This window comes from Buteo buteo, chromosome 4 (genome assembly GCF_964188355.1).
Source record: "Buteo buteo chromosome 4, bButBut1.hap1.1, whole genome shotgun sequence".
Taxonomy (NCBI): domain Eukaryota; kingdom Metazoa; phylum Chordata; class Aves; order Accipitriformes; family Accipitridae; genus Buteo; species Buteo buteo.
This window is the reverse complement of record NC_134174.1, coordinates 7,510,650-7,538,532: the sequence shown is the minus strand read 5'-3', so window position 1 is coordinate 7,538,532 and position 27,883 is coordinate 7,510,650. Positions and strand designations below refer to the sequence as shown.

Here is a 27,883-nt window from a genome sequence, read left to right as displayed (position 1 = left end):
TAGTGGTGGTGTTCTTTATCTTTTCGATGGGACTCTTACTTGAATTTTGAAACAAAGATTTATTGAGGTTCTTGTTTCAGTTTGGATTGTGAAGGTAACTGCAGCATATATCTGCATTGTAAATACACCTTTCAGTGCAGTTCTAATTAGGACTTCAGTAATAAAACTGTTATTCTTGTTTCATTTATTTTTTTTCCCTTCCTCCTCACTTGAATTTGATTTGAGGGACTTTTATTAACTTTCTGTTTACCTATGACTAAGAGTTTTCCTATAGCTCAGGAGTCAAAGGTCTGATTTTGTTGGCAATGAAGGGCTGGGTGCTGTCACTGCTGCTGCTAGTTGTGCCTTCACCATGCCTGTACGCTTGCCTCTGTGACTACACCAGATTGTTTTGAGGAGTTTTTTTGGGGTTCCTAACCTTGTTTGTCCCACTTCTGTGAACAGCCTGTGTTTTGTTGCAGCCTCTGAAAAGAGTGACTCCACCGGGCATACATGGAACCACTGACCATAAGAGCTGTAAACAGGAATGCACCCCAGTCTAGGCAGCTGCCACAAATGGAGTATGTAAGCCTGCTCTGGTACATCTTTATTTAAATCACTGGGAGTTTTGCCACTGAGTTTTAAAGGGAATCAGCTTTTAAGATACAGGTTAAGTTCAGAAGCACCTCCTATCCATGCCTTGGCTTCTGTTTATCTGTAGCACTAACATGAAGCTTAGTATATTGACAGCTGAGTTTTTGATCCATCAACATGTCACCTCGGATTCCAGCAAAACCTGTGGCACAATGAAGTTAAGCCTCCTAAAGTAGCTGTGGTGCAGAGTTTTGGTGCACACCCTATCATCATGAGACTGCCCGGAGCAACAGGGGACTTACTCTTGATGGTGTATCTTTGGGATCAGGGCCTGGCTGGATTGCTTATGAGCAAGGTGTTTATGAACAAACTGGCAGGTGTGAAGATCTATTTGCGTACGTTGGGTTGGCAAAACAATGCAAATTCTTAGCAAAATTTCCTTCCACTCCTGATGCTGCTCTCCAGCTTATATTATTACAGTATATTTGTAACTGGGTTTGCTGCCCTCAGTTTACCACTCCTCTCTCTTCTCCCGGCTTTTTCATCCAGATCCCCAGCTTCTCCATCTCCTGGGAGAGTAGGTGAGAGAGCAGCCTGCAAGGCTGGACCTGGAGCAGGCAGCACACTGCCTTCCTCCCACCTTCATCCTCCTCAGAGCTCTTACTTCTTTCCCCACCTCCCTGCTATGTCCCAGTCAGAGATTAATCCCCTTGGCCCAGGGAAAGGGGAAAGATGAAGGACAGCAAATTCCAGCAGGAGATACCCCACCTTCCAGCAGCATCGGCTTTACGGCATAGGGCTTGAAGGATGAACTGAGTGTCGCACCAATGCCACAAGCTAGTCTGAACCATGACACGGGGGGCCTGAAGTCCACTTTGCAGAAGTGGTGAGGCACTACGGTGCAGTGGCAACAGGGACATGTGCAAAGATGATGAAAATCATCTCCTGAACTGTGCTGCAGGTCTTAGTTATGGGGCTGTTTTCAGCCCCTTAATACTGTTGTCCTCAAATGCGTCAGCTGATGCGCTCATGGTGTTAGTTAAGGCAGATGAGAGTGTGCCAAGGACAGTGTTTATTGAATAAGCCACTTTTAAGCGTATCACAGCTTCAGGGGAACACCAAGCCTCTACAGCTTATTTTTTGTAACCTCTATTTGCAGCTGCCCATTTTTTATGCTTCTTTCCCCTCTCCCTACCCCAGGTTTTCCCCTCTGGGCTTTTTTTTCCTCCCCTCCCACCTCCCCAGGTGCTGCACTGTAACTCCTTTTGTTCCTTTCCTTCTTTTCTTACTCAAAAGCATCAGAGCTGTCCCAGAAGGCTGCACAGAAAGGCCACCCAGCACAATACCCTGCCTCGGGTGTGGATTTCATGCAGGCTGCAGACATCCCAGATCTCTCTCAGTGCAAATGAAGTACTTGGGAAACACGCTCTGCCACCGCGCTGGGGTGACAGTGGAGCCATAAAAATCTCTCCAAACTGATTCGTGGAGGGATGAAGGCAAGCTCTGACAGTCAGGAGATAAAGAAAATATCTGTGCTGGCTGTGGTCTGTGCCCAAGACTGCCAAGCATTGCTCTCTGCACAGGGCTGATGAAATCCTTGCAGCTCAGTAACTGCTGGCAGAGAAGGGGAAAAATATGGGAAGGCGGGGAGGGACGTGCAAAAAAAAGCATGTGCTGAGCTTTCCCCACGTACGTCCCAGCCTCCAGCAGGCCCTCCCATCTGCAAACCCTGCCAATTTACCCTTACAGGCTCCCGGCAGGGTTTCTGCAGCCTTTCTGAGCATGCACGGCTGCTGGCGCATGTGCAGCCGAGGCGAAAGCTGCAGACGCCAACAGGGCCCCGCTCCTCTCCGGCTGTGTTTATAGGGTCAGAGCTCTCCGACTGCCCGGACGCAATGGAACAGCACGGGAAGCAGTCAGGGCCGGCAGCTCGGCTGGATGCCATCCTCCGGCACCTCTCCCCACGGCTGGGAGCAACCCCTGCTCCCGTATCCTTTCTGATGTGGGATCGGGGTGGCGGGGAGGGGGGATGTTGTCCCTGTTGGGGTCAGGGCTCTGCTTCCTCCACCCCAGCGAGCTTTGCCCATCGCCCCTGCAGCCTGTGTGCTTGCGTGTGCGTGGGTGCCGAGGAGGGGTTCAGTGGTGGTTTGCCCTACAAGGACACCCTGCCCGGGAAGGACACAGAGGCAAGGTCCCTGCCATGTGCCCTGGTTATGGGGCGGTGACGTTCAGGGGGGCTGTGCCCCATGCAGCCCCTCGGCGAGCGGGGATGCAGCAGGGCAGCGCTTCCCCTGGCAGCCCCGACTGGTGTTTTGGGGTCAGCACCCATCCCACCCCAGAAACATCTTGCTGCCTGGTGCTTTCTCCGTCAGCTTCAGCCCTGCAGCCTGTTGAGTGCTGGGATGTGCATCTGATGAGCCATCTACCTCTTGGCAGCACCCCATGGCACATCTGCCCCAGCACTGAGCAGGGGGGTTACCTGCAGCAAATTTTCCTCCCAGAGATTTGTGGGTTGGGGGAGATGATAAACTTTGCAAGGTTTAGCAATTGCACAGCAAGTCTCAGACTTGGTTGAGAGGTACAGACTTGACTTGTAGACCAGCAGCAGGAAAAACATCAAGGTTTGGTTTGTGAGTGGGAAATAAGGTGGAAATGTTGGAGGCTGCCAGCTTTATGATGGGTCAGAGAAAGGAAACCAGGGCAGAAAGAAGTTTTCACGTTGGTCCGTCCGATGTTTCCAAAAGTTAAATGAAGGCTGCTTGCTGATAGTATTTTTAAAGCTGTTGCCATAAATCTTGCTTAAAAAAAAAATAAAAATTTAAATGCTGCTGATTCTTGGTGAGAGCTGAATGCTGACAAGTTACCTCTGAATTATAATAAATTGACAGAGAATGTGATCAAACAGGATGTAGGAGTCTTCAAATATATTAAAAATATGAAGACAGATGGATAGTAGTTGACTCAGACTGCCATTAGACAAAGGTGCAAGTAGGAACGGTGGTGGCTCCTTCCCAGCCAGTGTACCTCTTTTTCTCAGTTGTCCAAGCAACCCAAAATTGTGCTTCGAGCATTGCAAGGTGGCAAGAGCAAAACTGGCGAGAGGAAGAGGTGCTGCAAAGCCTGGGAGGAAGGTGTTCAAACGGAGCCCAGCGCTTGGTGGACTTGTCTGCTCTCCCCCCGTTCTGGGAGGTGGAGGTGTGCTGAGGAGGGCACCACAGCTGGGGTTCAACCAGTGCCTGTGTCTCCATCAGCTGTCTGTGGACATTCAGAAGCCTGAATGGCCAGGAGTCCCATTTTCACTGAAATTGGACCTGAAATGTGGTGTGTGGAGCAGTTGAGGAATCCCTTGCTCTGGGACCTGCTGTGGTGGTTTCCACCTGGTCTCCCCATGTCCTCTTCTTTCCGTCTCCCTTCTATGAACTTCTCAGCACCTTTTCCTTCCTCTGGCTCATCATTTTTGCTACACATTTTTGCATGTGTCATGCTGCTTCTCCCACCGCTGTATGTGACTCTTGACCAGCTGATGTTTAAGCTTCCTGGTGTAGGGACTGTAGTCACAATTGTGATGAAACCTATTTCTTATTCCAGAAACATGCATGCTTTTATGGCACATTTAAAAGGTAGTGGTGAGCGGTAAGGCCTTTGGTTTACATAAAACCTCGAAGCACAGGGGGTCCCCAAACATGCACGTGCAGATGCAAAGATCTGCTTGAAAATGCTCTTTTTTTTGTCCTTGCCCCTGGGTGAAGCTTCAATACCATGCACAAAGCTCTTGTGAGGCTTCATTAGCAAGTGGGGTTTAATTGCTCTGTCATGAGAATGCCTCTGTCTGCATAGCAGAACGCAACTGTGTTTATTTAGACCTGTTGAATCGAGGTAGAATACAAGCCCATAGCTCTCCTCTCTTTGTGCTCTCCCTGTCCAGTTTGGGAGGGACCTAATCTCTGCAGTAACTGGAGAGAAGGTGAGGGTTTGCACCACCGCATGGGAATGTGAAGTCCTAGGTTCACCCCCATATGACTTCTGGCTCCAAATTTGGGGCACCTATGTTAGGAGAGGAGAGATGGAGAAGCACCCCCGGGAGGCAATGCAGGTTTTGGGTAGGAGCATAGGGAGGGAAATTGGGCAAGTAAACATCTCCACTGAGCATCTCATTGAGCGTCTTGATGTTCTGGGAGATGAATCGAGGCCTGTGGATTACTCTGGAGTCTCAGGCATTTTGTACTGACTTCTATATGTGTGGACAAGGCCGTATTATGCTGTTATTTTATACTTCTCTGCCAGGTGTGTAACTGTGAAGGTGGGAGAGATGTTTTTAGAAGCAAAATAAACAAGAACATGAATTGAATGTCCAGCACAGTATTTATCTTTAAGATGAACCACATTGTAGGATTCAGGACACGTGTATAGGTGTTCTTCTACTCTGTTGTGCTTGAACGTATAGTCCTTAATTTCCATCCCAGACAAGCGTTCCTACTTCAGCCCAAGCTAGTGCTGTTCCTCAGCCAGGGAATTTTTGGTAAGCTGTATCTTCCTTTGTAGAGATAAAAAAAAACCACCTGCAGAACTCAATTGTTTTTTCCACCCTAGCACACATGTTGATCACTAGGTATTGTGTAGCCTTTCATATTGCGAGGGTATATTCTCCTCTGTTTAACTGTAGTTTAATCAAAAAGCTTAACCATGCATCTTGAAAATGTCTGAGCGGATAACCTGACTGCAGAGACTATTCCCGTGTGCTTCAGTATCGCTGTGGAGAGTGAAGCTGCTGAGGACCGATCCCAGCTTTCCTGCTCACTTCTCCACTTTGGGAGGGCACAAAGGGGATGCTTTGAATTCTGTCACAGAAGTAGTGGGTGGCTGTGGGCAGAGATGCTGCACAGCCATGGACATACCATGCCAGCTCTGCTGGGGCATGGGAAAAGCCGCACACCTGCAGAACCGAGGTGGACATGCAAATGGGGAGGGTTTCTCACTGATTCTCCCCAGCAGCCTCTGATCCCCCACATGTCACCATCTTCCTGCCAGGTCTTGCCTTTGGTGGTCCCATTGCTCTGCCCGGCCCTACTAACGTGTTTCTCCTCTGTGTCTCAGCTATACCCTGGACAATGATGTCCTCACCACAGAGCAAAGGCAATTCTATGAAGACAATGGGTATCTGCTCATTAAGAAGCTCGTTTCTGACGAAGACATTGAGCGCTTCAGGTACGGGGCACTTGCTTAAGGTGCTGGGGGGTCCCGTGTGCAGCAGCATCCCGAGGGAGCTCTGGGAAGCTGGAGGAATCTGGACTCTCCCAACACGGACATTCCCTCTGCTTTGCAGGAAAGAGTTCATAAGGATCTGTAAAAAAGAGGTCAGTGTACCAGGAGCTATGATTATGAAAGATGAGTCCCTGAGATCCCAGTACGGTCAGTCTGAAAAAGTAGTTAATAAAGTACAGGACTTCCAGGAAGACGAAGAGTTGTTCAGATACTGTACTCTGCCAGAGGTAAAATTAAAAAAAAAAACAACAAAAAGGGGGATGGTGGTGGAAGAGTCTATGTGAATGTTTTAATGCCTATGCGAAGAAGCTTTTTTTGGTTCCACTAAAGCTATACCCTTTATCCCTTAGAGCCCCTGTATGTCACTCCCATAAGTACATATGCAAGGAAGGAATATCAAGCCATCTTTTAAGAGTGTTCTGCATGAACATGGGATGGATGTTGGTCAGGGCAGAAGACTTAAAGGAGTGCTTCTCTGCTCCTGTGGTGTGGAGCCAGTCAGGAATGCGACTAGCCCAAACCGTGCCAGGCTAATAGGACAGATCAGCAACATTTTCTGAATGTCTTTTAATCAGGCAAAGCATCTGCTCTCTGGGCAGGTCCAGCTGTGTAGCCAATATTCATGTTGTGGCAGACAGCCATAGCTTTGTGGAAGTATGACTCTCCCCATCTTTTCAACCCCACCCAGCAGCCTGCTGCACCATCTTCCATCTTGGCCTCCTACCACCATGCCTGTTTGTGTGCCATGCCAGATCCTGCCTCCTGTCCTGCATCCCTCCATCCCAACCTCCTCCTCCTGTACTCTAGTCCTCAGCCAAACATCCAGGGCCCTGTGCTCCCTCAGCAATCTTTCCTCTTGTCTTTCGTGCTTCTAATATTTTTTTTTCCTAATATTTTCTTCCCTGTAGGTCCTCAAATATGTTGAGTGCTTCACAGGGCCAAACATCATGGCAATGCACACCATGCTGATAAATAAACTTCCAGATTCTGGTAAGGAGAACTTGGATAAGAGGAAAATAGAGAAATTGTTCTGTGTATACTGTCTATCTGGCCAAAATTGAACTTAGAGTTTTAGAAAAGCTCTTTGAAAAAAATGAGACAAATTAAAACAAAGTAACGTTGAAATTTATGAGGCCACTTTGGTAATAGTTTGTTTTCTTTTTACGTTGGCTTAATGAGTTAACATTTCTTATCTTTCAGTGTTCAGTGGATATTTGTTTGCTAAAGATGGTGGTTGTCTTGGCTGCACCACTCACATGTTTAAAGTGGGGAAGCAAGCTCCCTGTTCAGCCAGCTGTACTTGCATAAAGGCCCAGGGTTTAAAACATGACATGCTTTTTAAGCCTGACTTTTCAAACGTGTTGAAAACAAGTGCTTCTGTGGACCTCGGTAAAAGGCAATAAATACAGAGATCATCCTTTGCTTGGAGCTTATATGCTCCTGACCTCACTGACAGTTGTTGCACGCTCAGCGCTTTGATATGAAGATACTTGAATAGGTGCCAAAAGAAGGATTTTGAAGCCTGGCTTTGGCTCCTGCTGCTGGAAATTGAGCTCATAATTTATACAAGGGTGATGGGCAGGGAGAGAGGAAGAGAACTGGACTAACCATATTACAGTTTTTCAAAGTAGCTTTGACTCTGCATAAGCTGTTTTGGTTTAGTGAAGTTGAGACCTGAGTTATGTTTCTCATTCTCAAGTGTGCAGCTTCTGAGCAGATACATAATACACTGAGTTATTAAAATACTGAGTTTGTTCAAGTCATATCCACTTGTCATCTTAAATACCTCACAGAAGGCTGTGTCATTTTGGTTTGGAAATTCAACAGGAGACCATACATTTTTGAAGTAAAACCAAAACAATAACAGACAAGAAATGGGAAGCTGCTCCATATTTGCAAGGTCTCCATTCAATATCTTTGAGGAGTACTTTAGGAGAAGTGCAGATCTCAGGAGAGTTTTTGAGACTGCCCAAAGTCTAAATATATGGCAAATGAGGCAAGTGGAAACATCCTAACTATATCTATTTGAGGAGCAAACTCAATGGGAAAATAAATATATAAATAACATATAAAAGGCTGTTTGGGTGTGGATGATATGTTTCAATTTCCATAGTGGGAAAAGAAGTAACAAACACAACTTTGGAAACATTTGTTTTTGTTTAGACTTCATGGCAAAAAGCCTCTAGGGAGAAGGCTAGTAGAGTGCTGGGTGGACTGTCTGGGGAGGCTGCAGTCCATAAATTGAGATTATTATTTTATTTTTTTTTTAAAGAAGGCTAAATAAACATGTGTTGGATGCAGCACAGACAGGGTTGATTCTGCTTGCAACACAGCAATAGATCAAGTGACTACAGACATCACGGCTGTTTGGAAGTCTTTGTACCGAGAAAGGTTTCTGCAACACCATTCTGGTTAAAGTTCACAAAGCTGGAGAGCAGCCAAAGCAAATGGTGAAAACTTGGCAGGGAGTTGTTGGTGGTGAAGGCCAGCAAAAGGAGTCTTCTGAGGGATCGCACAGCCAGGCAGCCTCCTGGCATTCACTGTGTCCCCATGCCACTGCTGACCCAAGAGCCACCGCTGTGCTCTTGGTCCACCCTGCGATGGGCTGTAAGCTAACCCATTTGGCTTCCAAGGCAGTGGTGGGCTGGAGCAGACGCTGAGTACACAAAGTCTCTCCAGTGGCATGCAGCAGCTTCTTAGGACATATCACAACAAGTGCAATGGTTTAACGGGAAGGAAAAGGCTGTGTCACATTTGATGAGGTTGAAGTTTTCGAACCTGTGTTGCAGATAAACAGACTTTTCTCCACCCCATGCATCAGGACTTGCACTATTTCCCCTTCCGGCCCGCGGCCCGCATCGTGTGCGCCTGGACCGCCATGGAGAGGGCTGACCAGGACAACGGCTGCCTGGTTGTGCAGCCAGGGACGCACAAGGAACCCCTGAAGCCTCACAGCTATCCAAAGCAGGAGGTAGATCGTCACGGGGGACTTGGGAAGGGCGCGCGTGAGAGGACCACACTTTGGCTGGGGAGAGCTCACCGTGGAGTGATGATGCGCAGGTCAAAGCTGAGGTTTTCAGGGATGGTTTTTCTGTTTGTGCAGACGCTGACTTGTTGGTTTGGGAGAGAGTTACTTGGTTGGCCTCACTCTGTGTAACCTGGGTAGATTTGCCTCTGTTCCCACCTTCACCTAGAAATTGTCCAGCGTGTCCTGGCATAACAGCATAAACACATGCAACTGTTTTCCACTGCCCTTGCCAAGTCTGAGGAGTCTTTCTCCTCCTGTGAATTTGTTCCTGCCTGGTGAGCATGTGTACTGTCCCAAAGAGGAGAAATTGGATAGTTAACAACTGGATGCAATTAAATATCAAGCGGTATCTTCCTCTTATGAACGGATGTTTCCTGACCTGGCCTGGTGTTGGTGATGGTTATACTGGGAGCAGAAGGCTGAACCCCAATATGGCATCAGGCTACACTTGGGGGATTCCCCAGTGCTCTTCTCTGTTCTCTCCAGCTGAGAAATGTTCTTAATTGTCTGAATCCAGCTTCAGAAAATAGAAAAAGCATTATTTCGTTGTACCTCAGGCTTGAAGTAGGAAGACTTGTAGACAAGTGCGCAGGATCTTAGTTGGGCATACTGAATACAGTGTCCAGAGGAGAGCAGATCAGTAGCTGTCCCTGCTGTCCCTCGCACTGAGAATCGGCACGTGCTCTAATTTTAACCGAGTGATTTCAACTCAGCCTTTTTTTCTAGGGTAAAGCCAACAAACTTTTCCATGGGCTGCTTGATGAGGATGAGAAGAGTCCCAGGGTTCACCTTGTCATGGAGAAGGGAGACACGGTGTTCTTCCATCCCCTGCTCATTCATGGCTCTGGGATAAACAAGACATCAGGTTTCCGAAAGGTAGGAAACCATCTCTTGATATAGCTTTTGATATTTTTATTTTTTAAAACTGATCAAACTATCCCCCCCCTTCCAAGCTCATGAAAATGTGGATGAACTTTTTAATGAGTTTTTAGCTTCCTAATATACTTTTACACTCTCTTTTTTATTTTTCATTTTTAAACATCTCTGTCTGTTGGGAGAAGAGCATGCTGTGGGGCTGCTTGAGAAAAACAGAGCCAGAGTAGTAATTAGATGTTGAATCTATGTTTGAAGCATGGCTGGCTGGCTAGACGTGCTTTTTCAGTAGGTGCTTTTCAGCTGTCCCAAATACCAGGAGCTTCTCTAACTTTCTTCCCCTTTCCTTCCTGGTATCTCATCTCTGGATAGCAGGAGCCTCCATCATCCAATAAATAATATTTATTTATATGATAACACAACCCAATTTTCCATTATAGATTTGATTACACATCTTCTATTCATTTTGCATCATGATTCTTTAACTGAAACAGGCAAAAGTGCCCTCCTTTGGAGGCCTGATCCTTTCTCAGAAGTGGATTCATCCAGGCACATAAGGGAACTAACTGTAGCCTCTACTGTAGGCACTGGTAGCAATGCAGATATTTCCCCTCATGCACTGCAACACAGACTGCTCTATTTTTATTTTGGTTTACCTGCATCGACTATTATATGGCCTGTTCTTTCAGCCCCAGTAGTAGTTTACTGGTGTGGAATTTCTTCCTCCTGCAATCCTGAAAGCAGACAGGACATCAGTTACCGAAAGTCTCATCTGCTGGCTCTTTCCTGGCTAGTGGAGCAATAGTCCTGTTTAGTATCCTGCAGAAACACAAGAGCTTCCTCATACTGTGCCAAATCCCAACATTTGTCTGCTTTGGGGTAAATCAGTGAGTATCCTGGATCTCTCTGAGCCAGGTTATGGTCCAGCACCTTTTGAGGTCTGGTGTGATCTTGCTTACAGCTGGCATAGCTCATGTAATGAAAGAACAGCTTTTTCCAGTGGGGCATTTCTATTTATTTCCTCTAGACTCTGCTTAAACAAGAACTGATTACAAAGTGGTTTGATATGACTATCTGGGCACAGAAAGGAAGAACCCTTACTGAACACACAGGTCTGCTCCCACTCTGACTTTCCCTATTCCCACTCTAGTAGCTGATATTCTGAGATCAAGTAGTACAGTTCATGCCGGGGGACTGTTTGGGAGAGGAGGGAAGGAAGAAGAGCATGTCAGCAGGCAAATTTCTCCAGTGGGACATCCTCAGGAGAGCAGGAGTGCTTAGAAAGGAAGAAGTAATTTGCTGACATGATCTGTAAGGAAGGGGTGGGGTATCAATGATCTGGGATGCATGAGATTTTTTTCCACTGATCATTTGTAATCAATGTGGTAGTGAGTGATGCCCGATTTCCTCACGCAGAGTATAAGCTGTCACTTTGCCAGCTCTGAGTGCTACTACATCAATGTTAAGGACACGACCCAAGAGCACCTGGAGAAAGAAGTGGTAGAAATGGCTCACAAGAAATACAACATGACTTCTGTGGAGCTCAGGGTAAGACTTGGCTATATGCCCTTTGTTACAGTCCAGGTCAGTTCCCTTTCCTAAGTCTCTCTCGTGCGACAGATTTGTGCTTTTTGCTCTGCCCAGTTTGGCAGATCAAGCTGTGCCAAGCAGAGGTGCTTGGCAGAATAAAAGACCTGGTGTTCACAGGATGACTGGCAGGCTTTTTTGGGGCCTTTTTTCTCATAAGGCTGCTTCTTGCTATGCTGGAGAAGTGGCCTTGCTCTCTGGGCAGCCCCTTCCCATCCCTTGAGCTCTGGAAGTTCCTCCTCCAGCTCTGCTTGTCAAAATGGGTTTTGTGAGCACGCCTTGATCCCTTCCAGTGCCAGCTGAGTTGGTGGAGATTAAATCAGCACTTCATTATGCGACTGCGACTGATGATGTAGCATAAGTGAGGAGGAGCTGCAGACTCTGCTGTTGCGATGGTTCAGCTCTGAGGCTGCTCACGTGCACTTCTTACACCATTTGAGGGGGTCTAGACTTCGCCCCACTGGGTAGCAGTGGGGAGGGCTAATGTGGCAAGGCAGGAATAGGTGAAGTCTATGCAAGGTTTGCTCTTCACTGCATCTCCTGATTCACTGTTTGTTGTGGGGAGTGTGTGTGAACCGCAGCTCTTTGCAGTTATATTTGGACTGCGCTATGTAAATAGGAAGATGTGGTCATCTCTTGCCTTGAATTTGCAAGTATAAGAAGGTGCAATAAATTCAGTTCTTGTCCACGGTTTGTATGTCCAAAGTTCTTACAGTTTCCCCTCTGAATGGCAGTTGGATTTTCCTTTTAAAACAAGTAGCTACATCTGACTGTAATAGTAGACTGAATTTTTTTGGTTAAATATAATCCCACATCAATTGTTTAGACTTGGGGCTACAGCAGGTATGTCAGCAGCGATATACATCTGCCTCAAAAAAAAAAAAAAAAAAAAGAAAAAGGGAGTAATGGACTCTTGCTGAATAACTGAAATCATTGTGTAAAACAGAAAGCAAATCTACATTCTTGAGGGATTCAGCCACTGAAAGAAAAATAAACCTTGTTATTGGGGTGGAACCGTTATGAATTTCTTAATCTGCAGCAGTTCTCAAATATGTGCATAGCCAGTATCAAGGCAGTAAAGTCTAGATATAACAGTGATTTTCTTTTAAAATTTACATATTTTACAGATGTTACAATATCTAGGGCATTCTGGAAGAGAGGACTTTCTTTTTCACCTTTGGGGTTTTTGGTGTGGTTTGGTTTTTCCCACAGTGTGGCTGGTATGGTGGGGTGTCCAGCTGTGTTTTGCAAGCCTGATCTTACATGTTGTCTGTAAAGTTACAGCTTTCTTGACTTTTGGTACCTGGAGTTATTTAGGTACCCAGTGAAATCCAAAGTGATGCATAGCGAGGCTCTCTCCTTCTCCTGAGTGGAAATGAGGTTGTGCCCATACAAGCCTCAGATGAGTCTGTGTGTTTTCATGTAGCTTTAAGGTTTTTTTTAACCAGAGTTGGACCTTTCTCCCAGAGGAGTACCCAGCTCTTATGTTTCACCTTCACAAGACCAATGATAAGAACTAAGTAATCCCCATACAGGGAAACTGAGGTTGGAGCTTGCCCAAGACATACCTCCGTGAAGCAAACACCGGTGGTGGTCTCTGCTTTACAATCTGCAGCAATGTCTGCCCAGCACCTGATTTCTGGCTAAGGGTTTGCATTCATATCCGATATTTCCCGCTGGCTTCTGCTGCACAAGGAACATCACTTGCTCGTGGGCAGCAGTATGTGAGGTGTAGTCCGTTGGTGAGCTTTTTTGATCACCCAAAGGTGCACAAAGGAGGTACTGTGTGCACAAGAAGGCGAGGGTGACTTCTGCAAGGGTAATGTTCTCTGTGCTGCTCATGTTTCCTCTTCTGCCGCCTTCCAGAATCGAACCATGGGCATCTTACCATCTGTGTAACACCTGCAAACAACCTGTCTCCTGGGGGTGGAGGTTGCACCTCTTCCTTAGTTTGTGCTGTATTTTTGTTCTTGATATTTAGGATTTGAAATGATATTCAGTAAATGTTTTGGTATGTTTTTATGGGTAGGTAGCTAAGCTGAGAATGCTGCATCTATTTCCATCTCTGTAAACTGGAATCCTGGTCACTGTTTTTGCTGGCCCTTAAGGCTTTTCCTTTGTCTCTTTTTTTTTTTTTTTTGAAGGATGTTTGGGAATTCCGAGCACGGCTTGTGCAAGGGGAAAGAATTAACCTGTAGAACAACCTCTGAAGAGCAGGGTGGAAAACACATGCCTGAGAATGAGCTTCTCTGATCGGAGAGTGCAGACCCTGCCTCAGCAGGCAGAATTATGTGTGCTTTTTTGACCTCTGTATTGGTAACTCAGCCAAATGCTGCATCGCAAAACATTTTATAGTAATACAAAATAATTGCACTGAGGTTGAATGTCAGAGAAAACCTAACCTAGAAAAACAGATTTGCTGTGGTTATCTTAGACGGTTGCAGAATTAAGGTCTTGAAAGAACACCTTGATTTTCTTGGTGTTTTCATTCCTGTTTTTTAAAAGTTTCTCACATGACATACCTTTGGAAAAATGCTATACTAACATAAGATTTTATGCAAGAATTTATGCAAGGGTGTGTTTTTTAACATTTCCAACTTCTTTTTCTACCCAAAAGAAATAAAATGAATCAGAGTTTCACGCAAGCTCAGTATGAGCTCACATGGGAAGTAATTAGTACAGCTGATGAAGACGGGGATATTGGTACCAGCAGAATCAATGGTGTAAGGAACTGGATAAAGGGGAAGCAGCAACCACTCACATGGAAAAATGGGATTGATGGGCTGCAACATGATCACTAGTAGAGTTCCTCAGACATGACCTGGTGTGGCATCATATCTTACCGAGCAGCACTGGCACAAATGAAGTATGTGGCTGACAGGGTTGGGAGCTACTGAGCCAGCAAATCAACCTCCCATTGACCTTGTACAACGGATCCAAGGCTGTGTGAAATGAGGGAGTCCTCCTTTGAGTGTGGTAGGTCTGGGAAAAGGTGCCTTTTGGTGCTGCCAGGTTGGATGCTCCTCAGGATGCACTGGTGGCAGGGTGGAGCGATGTGCACTGAAATGGTCCTCTTGCCATCTCAGCCAGACCCAATACACTTTCACAATGTTTTTCCTTGCTTTCGGAAAGATTCTTTTGCTTTCAGAATCTGTTTTTGAAATACAAATTAAATCAGCGCAAAACTGCATTCGAAGGCTGTGTTGTTGTGTTATTACTGCCGCTCAGAAATTCTGGTGGTGGGTGCGTTGTTGAATACCCCAGTGCAAATCATCAATCTTCGGCTCTTTTCCAGTCCCCCCTTCCACCTGAAGACGTGCCAAAACAGCAGCAAAAGCTACACTGATGGGCTCTCATGGCTCCTTCTGCTCTGTTATCCTGCAGCTTGGGAGGTCACTCAGTTGAGGCAGGAGATCAGATGCAGTCCTGTCCTTGACCCACAGGGCTCAAAATCTTCTCCCCCAGGGGACTGGCTAGAGAAGTGGCTGCAAGTCAAAGCTGTTGCAGTCATTTAATGCACGACAACGTAATGCAGAGGAGGGTTTTGTGCTTCTTCCTCTTCCTGCAGCATCTATAGTTTTTCTTCTTTGTTTGTATGCTTTTTAAACAAGGTGAGGTTTGAGCACAGTTACTGCATTGGTCCTAAACCCTTGGTGGTCGGGTGAGGTGTCTGGCCTGTGGCTCCCACCTGGAGACAGACATATCCTCTCGGTAGCCTCTGGTTTGACCACAACACCAAGAAGTCTGGCAATGGGGGGACTTTATGGCAGAACCCCAGCCCTGCTCAGTGGGTGATTTTGAGTATCCTGGTGCCTGCAGCTCTTCCCATGCCCTCTGTATAACCCTGGCACTGATCCCACTCTTGGGGCGATGTGCTGTTGTGCCTCTCCAGACCTGGACCTTCTCAGCCTGGTCTTGCTGCACGGGCCCACGTGAATAATTTCCAGTGAGTTGGAGGCTCCTCTGTTGACTTTGCTGAGCTCTGTCTCACAGCCTAGCTGGTGGGATTTTTGTGAGAACTTGGAGTATCCCATCTGGTTCACGACACAGGATTCGTGGAGAGACTTCACTGTCTGGTGTTACTGGTGTAGCTGAGTTGGCTGCAGAGGGAGCTGTGACCATAGAGAAGAGCTACAGGTGTCCATCAGAATCTCAGTTTCCAGCCTCTGAATTTCTCTTCCTGCGGCTGGGAGAGAGAAAGAAAGGAAGAACTTTAGCTTTGTTTTTAAAAATTTGCACGTCTCTGCCTACAGATTTAGGCTTAAATTTCCTCTTTCAGAAGAAAAAACCCATCAAAGACCTCACAGATCATCTAAATTCAGCAGTTGTCCCACCTAATGAGAGACTCATGTCATCACTCCTTCCTACGACAACAGGTCGCGGATGCTCCAGAGCCTGGGGAGGACTAAGCTTAGGCAAGCTCCTCTCCACTGTGTGCAAGGCCAGCTCAGCTGCATCCTAGCAATGCCAAGGAGTCTGATCCCTGCCCCCCAAAATGACCCTGGGCAGAGCCAGGTCCAGCAGGGCTTCTTGGCTCCTTCTCAGCAAAGCTACACACTCATGGGTGCAGGACCATGTCCCTGGGAGAGTAAGGATCTACAAGCACTTCCTCACAGGATATTTGAGGAAGGGCTGGAGTCCAAAGGATGCTTCATCAGTTCATGTAAGCGTCACCTCCTGTGTGGGAGATCTGCCTGGTAAGTGATTTCTTGTTCCTGTTCCCACCCATCCCAGCCAGCAGAGATTCTGCAATCACAGGTCTCCAAAGCACATGCCCCACCAGTGGCTAAAGATTCATCTCAGTCTCCAGCACTTGGCTTTCTGGGTAAAAAAAAAACAAAACAAAACAAAACAAAAAACCACAACCATATATCTCTTAGGGTTTGATTTCCTGGCAGTACAGTGCAGCTGATTCGGGCACGTCAGGGGGGTGACTGCAGAGGGAGCTGTGACCACAGGAGAGCTGCAGGCTCTTACCAGCCTTCAGGTCCAAACTCCCTCTTCTTTGAATTGCCACTGTGGCAGCAGGAAGGAGAGCAAAAGCAATAATTAGCCAAGTCACCTGCTGTCCCAAGCTTAATTTTTTTTCCAGGAGGAAACCTGCCCTTGGGTGCTGCAGCCCCATGAAGAACAAGTGCAGACACCCAAGTACTGTTCCCAGAGATGCTGCCCATCCTTCAATGATTTTTGCAATCCCAAAGTATCAAGCTATTTTCAGAAAGGTGATTTTTTTTTCTTTTTTTTTTCTATCCTGTGAAAAGCTCATGTGAAAAAAAGGAAGAGCTCTGCCAAGAGAATTACCATGTTCAGCCTGTGGTCCACCTTTTTTGGAGTCAGAAGAGACCGAAGGGAAGTTGACCCCAGTTTGTAGTGAGGACATGCTGCATTCAGTCCACTTCTGGTCCTTGCAGCAAGAGCCGTACCTTCACCTTCCCTCCCACAGCAATTGCCTTGACCCGTGGGCTGTGAAGTTGGCCCAGGGAAGGGGGAACGATGAAGCTACAGCAGATTCCATCAGGACAATCCCCACCTTTCAGCAGTGCCCGCTTCGCAGTGTAGAGTTTGAGGGAAAAGTGAGGATGAACTGACTGTCACACCAATGGCACAAGCTAGTCTGAATCGTGACATGGTGGGGCTGAAGTCCACTTTGCAGGAGCAGTGAGGCTCTACAGCATGGTGGCAACTGTGCAAAGATGTCAAAAATCATCTTCTGAACTGTGCTGTGGGTCTGTTATGGATCCATGTTCAATCTCAGTATTTATCTCCTCTCAAATATCACTCACAGAGTTAATGTATGGCAGATGAGAGTACTATGTGCACTGCTAAGGATAGTGTACATTGAATATATAATTTTTAAGCATGTCCCAACTTGAGAGGAATACAAGACACTTCCAACCTCTGTTTGCAGCTCTCCATTTTTAAGCTAGCTTCACTTTTCCTTCTCTCCCTACTCTAGGATTTCCCCTCCAGGCTTTTTCTTTCCCAAAAGGGCACTCTTAGAGGATGGGAGCCATCATGCTGTTTAATTTAGCAAACCACCCGTGCCAGCGCAGATGCGGTGCATGACTGAGCGCGCCAGGCACTGGGTTCTGCACGCTTGTTGGTTACACCCTCGCAACCCTTGTGGCAGCTGCTGGCAGCTGCGAATGAGCAGAGTACAGGAAAGGGAGCATGTAGAAGCATGCCTGAGCTTTCCCCACCTTCTTCCCAGCCTCTAGCAACAAGCCCTCCTGTTCCCAAACTTTCCTGTTCCTTCACTCCTGTTCCTTCACTCCTGCCCCTCGACCAGCCAGGGTGGTGAGACCCACAGTTTCTTGAGAGGCTCCTGGGCATGCAGAGGCACCAGCACATGCGCAGGGGAGGTGAAAAGGAGCAAATGGCACCCCGGGACCATCATCTTGATGCTGCACGTGCTGCGGGTTGAGCTCTGCCCCGAGCGCTGTGCGGACCTCGTAAGTGCTGGGCAGTGAGCTGGGCTCTTGGTGATGTCTCCTCATTGTCAAAGCCATCGTGGAAGAGCCAAACCCAACGGCTTGGCTGGATGCCGTCCTACGGCACTTATGCCCACGTCTGGGTGCAGCCCCTGCTCCTGGATCCTTTCTGATCTGGGGCTGGGGTGGAAAGGGAGGAGGGAAAAGTGGTCTCTACATTGGCCGTGTTCTGACCTGGATAGTGCAAGGCATGGTGGTCTTCCACAGCCTGAAATGGGGCATGGAGGATCCCGGAGATGTTTCTTGGATGCTTGATGTAAGAAGCGGAGTGCTGCACTCGGTATCCCCAGCCTCCTCTTTCACCATCTGAAAGGCGTTAACGGAGAAAAAGCCACATTCACAATTGCCTTTGCAAGACCTTTGCTCTTACACCTGTGAATTCTTCTGCAGCTCTGCACTGAGCTGGGAGGAAAAGCAACGTTTGAACTCGGCATCTTGCCTCAAACTGCAAGCACACGAGGAAGTTTACTTGCTGCGTTATTTGAGAGTTTGACTTTCCCAGGTTGATGTCTTTCTTTTTCTTGGATGGCTGGGGTGAGGAGGTTGTACGGAGAAGTCTGGATTTCCTGGCTCCTTGGCAGGTTTGTGTTGAAGGAATTTCTCCTGAAGGGTGCAGGAACCAGGAGGAGAGAGATGGATTTGAAAAACTAAAAATGGCTTGTTAGAACAAAGGCTTTTTTTTTATTTTTAATTCAACAGTGTTCCCCAGCATCCTGCAAACAATAAATGAAGTTATTTCAATCTTGAACCTTGCTGTGCCAGTCTCTCCAAAAGCATTTGCTTGCTTCTGAGTGTACCCAAGTATTATATTGCCTGCTCGGTTGGCTAATGTGCCTGTGAATACATTATTCCCAAAAGGGGGCGTGTGAGGGGAAGGGAAAAGTTTAAATACTCCATGTCTTCACCAAAATGAGCTACTGGAGGTGGTGGCTCCTTCCCAGCCAGTGTACCTCTTGTTCTCAGTTGTCCAAGCAATCCAAACTTGTGCTTCGAGCGTTGCAAGGTGGCAAGAGCAAAACTGGTGGGAGGAAGAGGTGCTGCAAAGCCTGGAAGGAAGGTGTTCAAACGGAGCCCAGCGCTTGGTGGACTTGTCTGCTCTCCCCCCGTTCTGGGAGGTGGAGGTGTGCTGAGGAGGGCACCACAGCTGGGGTTCAACCAGTGCCTGTGTCTCCATCAGCTGTCTGTGATGCCAGAAGAGAAGGGGAAAGACCCTCCTGGAGGTTTTGTGGGTAGGAGCAGCACCCTGGACGTTGAAGAACCCGAGTGGCCGTGACTCCCATTTCCACCAAAGCTGGGACCCGACATATGGGGTGAAGCATTTGCCTCCTGTTGAGCTTGGTGCAGCAGGGCCATCCGTACGGGCGTCCTTTGCTCCAAGACCTGCTGCTGTGCTTCCCACCCTGCTCTCCCTGACTGCTTGGACCCTGCACGTGCCTCTTCCTCCTCACTCTCCCCTGAGCTTTTCCCTTCTCACTTCTCCCTCCTCAGCTGCTCCTCTCACTGCCTCTCTTTCCTCTGACTTGCCACTATCCATTGCATTTGCGCGCGTGGGCTGTGTCCACGCTCACACCTCGTGTGACTTCACCTGGTAAGATTTAAACTTTCTTTGGGTGAAGCTTCAATACCATGCACAAAGCTGTTGTGAGGCTTCATTAGCAAGCGGCGGCGGGGAACATCTTCTGGGTGAGACTGTGCTCTCTCTGCCTAGCAGAATGCAGTCGTGTTTGTTTAAAGTCATTAAAATGAATCAGAGGTTTCCTTTCTGCATGCTTTCCCTGAGAGGCGTTGGGAGGGATGTCATTTCTCTGCAGTAATGTTTTCATACTCTGTTGTGCCTGAGTGTATACCCCTTAACTGCTATCCCAGATAACTGCTCCTGCTCCAGCAGCAGCTTGTGCTGCTGCTCAGCCAAGGCCGTTGCGGTGAATTGTATCTTCGTTCATACAAAAATAAAAAATCAAACATTGAATTTCAGTTCCAACTTAATTATTTTCTTCCCAGTGCCCTTGGTGTCTGCTGTGGGGAGAGTTTCTTCTCCTGCTGGGTCTCGCCATCGGTGGTCCCGTTGCTCTGCCCGGCCCTACTAACGTGTTTCTCCTCTGTGTCTCAGCTACACCCTGGACAACGATGTCCTCACCACAGAGCAAAGGCAGTTCTATGAAGACAATGGGTATCTGCTCGTTAAGAAGCTCACTTCTGACGAAGACATTGAGCACTTCAGGTACGGGGCACTTGCCCAAGGTGCTGGGGGGTCCCGTGTGCAGCAGCATCCCGAGGGAGCTCTGGGAAGCTGGATTCTCCGAGCATGGATGTGCGTGGAGTTGCTGGATACCTTCCTCTGTAGCAGTAGTGTCTTTGAGGAGAGTCATCTGGCCAAGCATGGCTCAAATGTGCTCTGGCTTCTCTGGTTCCCTCTGCTTTGGAGGAAGGAGTTTGTGAGGATCTGTAACAAGGAGGGGAATCCACTGGGAGTTCTGATAATGGGAGACAAGATCTGCAAACCCAACCTCATTCGGTCTGAAAAAACAGTTAATAAAGTGCGTGATTTCTGGGAAGATGAAGAGTTGTTCAGATACCGTACTCTGACAGAGGTAAAAAGCCAATAGGGGGATGGTGGTGGGAGAACCTAGTAGAGATTTGTGAACATATACATGTTTTAATGCCAAGGTGGAGGTAATGTCCAAGCTGGGCAGGCCAAACTAACCCTTCTGGAAGGTTATGTGACACTCTGTTCTGTACAGGCCTACTTTAATACATGCTCCATCCAACACCAGGTGGATTTGTATTTTGTGTTCATGTTGGGGCAGTTATCAGCAGCAGATTCCCATCAATTTTCATAAGAAAATAAAGTATTTTAATGTGTGTCATGTGTAGATACAGTTCCTCATGTATTGGCTTGTCCTGGATCCTGGAGTACTACAAAAGTCAGGTTGTGTAGGAGAATCAGAGGTGGGCATATGAGATTTCGTGGAGCTCTTGAGCTGTTGCCCTGGCAGTCATCCATCTTTAGCAAGGCCTTGGCGTAGACTGTAGCAGAGAAAGTGCTGGTGGTTTCTTTGTGCTTGTTTTTTATTTTGGGTAAAACTGCTGATAATAGGTCCACCCTCATGAACAACCCAATCAACAATTAATTAACGGTATAGATCTGCCTACCTTTTGTTTTACTTGCTATATATTACTGCAGCATAAACCACAAATATTTCTTGTATTGCTTTTTCCTTTGTAGGTGCTAAAATATGTTGAATGCTTCACAGGGCCGAACATAATAGCCATGCAGATGATGCTGATGAATAAACTTCCAGATTCTGGTACGCAGAGCTCCAGGGAGAGGGAAAGGCAGAAGTTGTTAGTATGCCTGGGTTACCATGTATTTAACTGAAGTGGCACTTACCCTTTTAGAAAAGTTGCTTGAATTGAATTGAATTAAAAGCATTTCTGAAAATATATGAAATTATTTTGGTAATAGTGTGTTTTAGTTTAGCCCTGGCTTGGGGGGATATGTTTCTTGTCATTCGGTTTGCTGCAGATGTTAGGATTCACACATTGGGAGACATGTGTGTGCCTCCTAAATTGAAGTGTTGTTATATCTAACTGCATGTTACATCCGAAACACTCTTTCCAACTAATTTAATATCTTTCTGCAGTTTAGATCTTTGCACCATGTTATCTGCCCCTCAACTGTTTTTTTTTTAAAAGCAGCATTCAAGTTTCAAAAAGTAACATGGAAAATTAGACACCCAGCTGCTTATCCAGCCGTCTGCACTTGCCTGAATTCCCACTGTTTAAAACACTTTTTTTTTAGGCTTGACATTTCACATGTGTTGAAAACAAGTGCTTCCTGGAGCTTGGTAAAATACAATAAATGCAGAAAAGATGTTTTGCTTAGAGTTTGTGTGCTATTTTGCAGACTAACAGTTCAGAAATGTCAAATTTAGTCTGACTCCTGACCTTGCTGACAGCGGTTGCATGCTCAGCGCTTTTATATGAAGACACTTGAATAGGAGCCAAAGGAAGCATTTTGAATTCTGCTGTTAGCTTCTAGTGCTGCAGATCAAAGTCTTACTTCATACAAGAGAAATGGGGGAAAAAAGGAAATTTAATTAACTACATTACAGTTTTTTCAAAGTTGATTTGACTCTTCATAAGCTTTTGCAGTTCAGCAGAGTGGAAACCTGAGCTGTTTCCTCTCCTGAGGTGTCCAGCTTCTGCATGGGCAGAGTACGTTGAGTTATTAAAACACTCAGTTTGTTCATGCATTTCCCAACAACTCCACAGAGCAGCTATGGACCCAAGAACCATGTCTGGGCTCTTACTGTGGCCACAGAGTGAAATTTAAACTCATTTGGCCTCAGAATTGAGCGCCAGCAAAGAGCACGCTTAGAGACAGTGCTTCGCCTGCAGCTTCAAGAAAGAAAATCAGTCACCTCCTTTGCATCTCTTCTCCTACACCGAGAAACCGGTGGTGTTCCAATTTTACTGAATTATTTCAACTCTTCCTTGGTTTGTAGAGTCCGCTGATCAAATTTTTCCATGGGCTGCTAGACTGTGATGAGAAGAGTCCCAGGGTTCACCTTGTCATGGAGAAGGGAGACACGGTGTTCTTCCATCCCCTGCTCATTCATGGCTCTGGGATAAACGAGACATCAGGTTTCCGAAAGGTAGGAAACCACCTGTAGATAAAGCTGTCAGTACTTTTTTAGCTGCTAAACACCATCGAAGTCTTCTTAACTAAGAACTGATTAAAAATAAGTGGGTTGATGTGACTGTCTGGGTGCAGAGTAAGAATCCTTAAGAACACAGAGATCTGCTCTGGCCTGACTTCTCCGATTGCCACTCTGCTTGCTGGTAATCTGAGCTCAAGGAGCTGAAGTATCGCTTCAGGTCATGTGTGACCACGATCCGGGATGCATGAGCTTTTTTCCACCGGTCATTTGTAATCAATGTGGTAGTGAGTGATGCCCAGTTTCCTCACGCAGAGTATAAGCTGTCACTTTGCAAGCTCTGAGTGCTACTACATTGACATTAAGAACACGACCCAAAAGCAACTGGAGAAAGAAGTGATTCGAATTTGGACATGCAAAATATAAAGTGACTTCTGCTTCAGTCCTTGCGGTAATCTTAAATCATGACCTTGTCTTGTGACTAGCAAGCATTTTGGGCCTTTTTGCTGATAAGGCTGCTTTTTGCTGCCTGGCTGCCTGTGCTGGAGAGGTGCCCTTGCTCTCCAGGCAGACCCTTCACGTCTCTGGAAAGCAACAGCGGAGCTCTGCAAGTTCCTCCTCTAGCTCTGCTCATCACCGTTCCCACCTCTGAGCTACCAAAATTGATTTCATCCACTCACCTTGGTATCTTTCGGTGCAAATCAACCCAGTTGGGCAAACTTACGCCAGGAGCTGGTTAGGTGACCATAACTCAATTTGCAAGAATAGGAGGGCATAGTTTATAGACTCCCCATCTGTGGTGTCTTCTCTGCATACCACGTCAATCCAATGAGCCTTTTGGGATTTGTAGCTTTTTATTTCACTTAGCGTTTTCTGTACTTTTCTGTAGGAGACTTTGAAGACACAATGAACAAGTTAATGGGTATTTTTTTGAATATGTGGACAAACAGATAAGCTCATGCCAGGAATAAGCAGGAAACACTGTGTCCAAAGATGGTGGCTTCCAGGTATTTCTTTGTTTGATTTTTTGGTGTTTTTTGTTTTTTTTTTAATGCAGTGTGTTTGGAAGAAGCGAGCAAAGGTCATGCAAGGAAAAAGAATTAATCTTTAAAGTGGCCTCTGAAGACCAGGGTGGAAAATGTGTGCCTTAGCATCAGCTTCTGAGTAGCCAGATTTATGTGCTTTTTGCCCTCTATGTAAGAAACGTACCCAAATACTGCATTACCAAATCATTTTGTGCTAATACAAAATAGTTGCATTGAGGTTGAACAGCTGATGTACTTCAAAGAAAACCTGACCTACAAAACCAGATTTGCTGCAGTTATTTTAGGTAATCAAAGAAAAATGACAAAGGGAGATGTGCTTTGCTTCTTTAATATTTTTTTCTAGTCTCTTTCCTGATATGCATTTGGGCTGATGCTCTGTTAATGTAAGGTTATTAATAATCTTAATAGGATTGTAATAATTATTATGGTTAGATAAAATTAATATTATTAATATAAGATTCTGTGCACGATTATGTTTTTAAGATTTCCAACATCCTTTTCCCGTGCAAAATAAACACAGCGCATCAGAGTTTCATGCAAGTTTCAGTATGAGCTGACATGGGAAGTCGCTAGTACAGGTGATGAAGATGTGGATATTTTATTTTTTTTTTAAATAAAGATTAAATTAGAGCAAAACCATGTTTGGTGGCTGTGTTGTATTATTTCTGTGATTCAGAAATTTCTGCCGATGGGTGTGTAGTTGAAAAACCAAAGCGGTGAGCCCTGGAAAGGTAGGTGTTTGGTCTGAGAAAAATGGCAGGATGCTGCTGCCGAGAGTCACCCCAAAACCAAATAACAACTGCCTGTGTCCTGCCTGCCTTGCAGGATGTTTGGGCGACCGGGTGCAGGGCAGGGAAGCTGAGAGCAATCCCGGTGCTCCTGGCGCTGAGCCCTCCTGGTGTAGTTTGCAGGGATGGCTCTTCTTTATTCCAGGAAATCCTGCTGCAGTTCAGCTCGATGCTCTGGGATGCTGGGGTGTAGTTGTGGTGTGTGGGGCTGGACACCTTCTCCTGAAGGCTTCCAGTCCAGTGGGAGTTTGGCTTTACCACCATTACTTTCTCCAAAAATCATCAGGACATGTTAATGAGTCCCGGGAGCTGGTAGGTGCTTTCTTGGCACCATATTTCAGTGCAGTTACAAGTCTTTTTGCTAACATTAAAGTCAATCTTCTTGTTGTGAGCTATGGCCATTTTTTCTACTTTTAAATCCTAGCAGACACTTCATGGCTCTTTATTACAGCCTTTGCTCACATATATGGCAATACCAAAACCATTTTGGAGACAGCTTTGGGCAAACCACCTGCCAGTATCTCTTCACCTCATCACTGCGTGACCGTCCTGGTCCCAGCCCATGTCCCGGCTTCCACGCTGTTACAGCCAAATTTTCAGAAATCAGGGTATCGGTGCAGCAGTAGATGAGTTATGCTGTGTCTGTGGTTAAAAGCCAACTGTCCTAAGGATTTATTGTGTTAAATATAAAACAAGCTGCATCTGAAGGCCTAAGGACAGTTTGTTGTATAAGGAAAAACAGCATGCATGCTATTTATGGAAAGGTTTTCTTTATTTTTAATAAGGACTTTCGTTGAGCAACAGGCACGAAGCAAGGTTTCATGCAATCAGTTTGCCCACATGCACGTGGAGCAGCTAGACAACTTGTCCATGGGCTGTGAGGCAACCTGCATTGAACTAGAAGGTTTTAAGCCCATCGTCTCCTTGCAAACATCTGGTCACCTGCACCGTCGGGGGGGGTGATGTTACAAAACTTAACACATCCACGTTTTGGTGGCCTGGTCTTCCCCCCATTGCTTTGCCCCGTTGTGCTGTGTGAGAGTGAGCAGGAAAATTCAGGACCTGAGCATCAGGGACGTGGTACAGACCTGGCCCTGGTTTTGTCACTGCTGCATCCTCCTGTTGGGAGTTTGCCCACTGGATCATAGTTCAAAGCGGTCAAGCGAGGGGAACATAGAGCTAAGGAAGATTTTTCGGGCAGATGGTATTTTCTCCTCCAAGGCAGTGGGCGGATCTCCCCTCCGCACCCCTGCCCAGCTCCCCTCCTGCCGGGGCTCAGGGTGATGCTCTGCAGGACATGTGCCTTCCCTCAGCATCCTCTGGCCCTGAAGTGCTCACTCGTCAGGGGTCCTGTCGGTGACTTGAGCTGGAGAGACATTTTCCACAACACAGTTTTGAGGAAGGTTTTCCCATCAAAGTAATGTCCTGATTTACACATCGGCTAAAATGTTGTTCATGTCATTTTTAGACCACCTTTTCCCCAATGCATGCAGTCCTTCTTTTCTCTTCCTTTTCCTCTTTCCCTTTCCCCTTCCCCTTCCCTTTCCTTTTTTCTTTTCTCTTTCCTCTCACTCCATCTTTATCTTCATCTTTATCATCTACCTTTTTCTTTCTTTATCCTTTCTCTCTCTTCCTTCCTTCCTTTCATTCATTCAGTCTCTCTTTCTTTTTTCCTTTCTCTTTCTGTCACTCTCCCTTTCTTTATCTTTTTCTCTCATGCATTTGGTCTCAAAGCTTTATCTTCTTTTTTTTTTTTTAAATAAAAAAAGAAATTAAGTGTTTCCATTCTATATTTTGCCTCCTCTGTTGTTTCAAGACTCACTAAATTTGTAGATCTCCAGAACACCAAAGCTGCATTTCTACTGGGAGCAACAGACACCCAGATGCCCGCAGGGACACAGGCGCTTAAAGTCAAAGCCCCAGTTCTCTGCCGAAGCGGGGGGTCACGGCCGTTCCCGTTGCAGCTGGTGCCCCCCTGCCCTGGCTCCCCCCACATCTGCAGCCCCAGAGATCTGTGGTCCCCTTCCTCCTGCAGGATCACTGGCAAAGCCAAGGGCCAGCAGAGGGTGACCAGAGCAGAGCACAGCACAATTTTCATTCCTCCAGCGCTTCCCACGGGCCAATTTGGGCTGGAGGGCAGAGGTTTTGCCAGGTCCACCTAAGTCCATAGGCCTTGACTGCATTTTTGGCCCCAATGATTACTTTAATTTACAAGTGGTCCTAAGTGTATTGACCCCATTGACCCCTCTTGTGATTTTGATTACATGGTTGGCAGTGTCTGCAGTATGGCCTTTTTTTCCTCAAAGATTCAATTTCAGAAATTCTCTGGTACACATGAGGATTTCAGGAATTAGAGAAAAATGGGAAGCAAAAAATCTTCCCACCCCCAGTGTTTCTAAATACTGAAGCTTGAAAAAATAGGACCCCCACCAAAAAAAAGTGGAAAAAGGGATCCAAAAGCTTCAAAACCACAAAAGGGAGATGAAGAAAAATTCCATTTCATTGTAGTTTTAGCCCTTACAATTCTTCAAGCCAGTTTCATTGATGTGATGAGGTCCATTAATGATTTTCAGCACTTTGTACTGACAAAGCTGCTGCTCGCCAACTTTATTAACAAAAAGTATATGCCTTCTCACACCTTGGGGCTTGGCTTGAGAACTTTCCAGACGTTCAGCTTTGGTCTTCAGCAATTGTTTCTTTAGCTGCATGAAAAAGGATTTTTTTCAAAGTGTTATTCCATTCTTAATCAAAAAAGTAAAGGAAAAAATTCAGCCTAAATTTTCCAAGAAATCTCCCTTCCAGGCTGAGAGCTGGAAAGGAGCTTTCATCCCCCAAAAGGACTTGTCAAAAGCAGCAACAGCAAAAAAAAAAAAGAACACGAGAAAACATTTATTGCTGCTGTTCCCAAGCAACTTCTAGGCTAAGAGACCCCACATTCAACTGCATCCTTCTCCTAGGAGTGGAGCAGCAGTTTCAGGGATGAAAGAGCACTATTTTTGGGGAGGGATTTACATAACTCACCGAATCTAACCAGGGTGTTCAAGTACATTACCACCAGGATCTCCATAGGCCTGAATGAAACCAGACTGACAGCATTAGGTGGGTTTAACACACAGGGCATCCAACTCAGTATGTGCTAGCAAGTAACCGAGGCCTTAATTTAGTAAGGTAATTAAGGCCCCATGTAATTACTTCCCGTGGCACATGCCATACTGCTGGCGTACAGGATGGGCTCAGATACAGGAGCACCAGGTGCCATGGTTTGCCCATGACGAGCTCCTATCCAGCCCCTGACCTCCTCTAAGCCACCCTATTTACTCCAGCTCTGAAAAGGAAGAAGGAACCTGTTAATTTTATGCTCGGTCATGGTCAGCGTCACGTGTCCTCTCCTAAAATCAGCGCGGCCGACATGTGCCGGGTTATCCAGGGTTAAACACAGGTGCTCTCCTGGTGAGCACTCCCTGTTGGGACAGCAGCCTGCACCAACGTCGTGTATTTTCATGTTTGCACATGTATTCTGTCCCCTGCGCCTTTCCCAGCCCCTATCCTGCCTGGATAACCAGCCCGGACGTGT

The 27,883-nt window shown here is 46.4% G+C and overlaps 1 protein-coding gene and 1 long non-coding RNA gene across 4 annotated transcripts; both read left to right on the top strand.

The window, feature by feature from the left end:
• Positions 1-2,325: 2,325 nt before the first annotated feature.
• PHYH (phytanoyl-CoA 2-hydroxylase) lies at positions 2,326-14,513 on the top strand. Of its 2 annotated transcripts, none has more exons than XM_075024678.1 (9): positions 2,326-2,561; positions 5,037-5,092; positions 5,668-5,778; positions 5,897-6,062; positions 6,744-6,825; positions 8,625-8,806; positions 9,590-9,739; positions 11,153-11,284; positions 13,941-14,513. In XM_075024678.1, exons 1-9 carry the CDS (start codon positions 2,469-2,471, stop codon positions 13,944-13,946), a joined length of 978 nt encoding a protein of 325 aa, XP_074880779.1. In that variant the 5' UTR covers positions 2,326-2,468; the 3' UTR covers positions 13,947-14,513. The 2 variants fall into 2 exon arrangements, with proteins under 2 accessions (XP_074880779.1, XP_074880778.1); XM_075024677.1 differs by having other exon boundaries at positions 13,468-14,513.
• A 200-nt stretch (positions 14,514-14,713) lies between these two features.
• Positions 14,714-24,337, top strand: LOC142029732 (uncharacterized). Of its 2 annotated transcripts, XR_012650003.1 has the most exons (6): positions 14,714-16,545; positions 19,925-20,035; positions 21,041-21,122; positions 22,323-22,472; positions 23,365-23,482; positions 24,005-24,337. It is a non-coding gene; the product is annotated as an uncharacterized LOC142029732 (long non-coding RNA). The 2 variants fall into 2 exon arrangements; XR_012650002.1 differs by having other exon boundaries at positions 14,716-20,035.
• The last annotated feature ends 3,546 nt before the right edge of the window (positions 24,338-27,883 follow it).

What these genes read in the sequence shown, in the direction of transcription:
- PHYH (XM_075024677.1), top strand. Translation starts at nt 2,469, where the DNA reads ATGGAACAGCACGGGAAGCAGTCAGGGCCGGCAGCTCGGCTGGATGCC. An exon ending in TGGGAGCAACCCCTGCTCCC is followed by an intron (nt 2,562 to 5,036) that starts GTATCCTTTCTG and finishes TTTCCATCCCAG; the next exon opens with ACAAGCGTTCCTACTTCAGC. An exon ending in AGACATCAGGTTTCCGAAAG is followed by an intron (nt 9,740 to 11,152) that starts GTAGGAAACCAT and finishes TTCCTCACGCAG; the next exon opens with AGTATAAGCTGTCACTTTGC.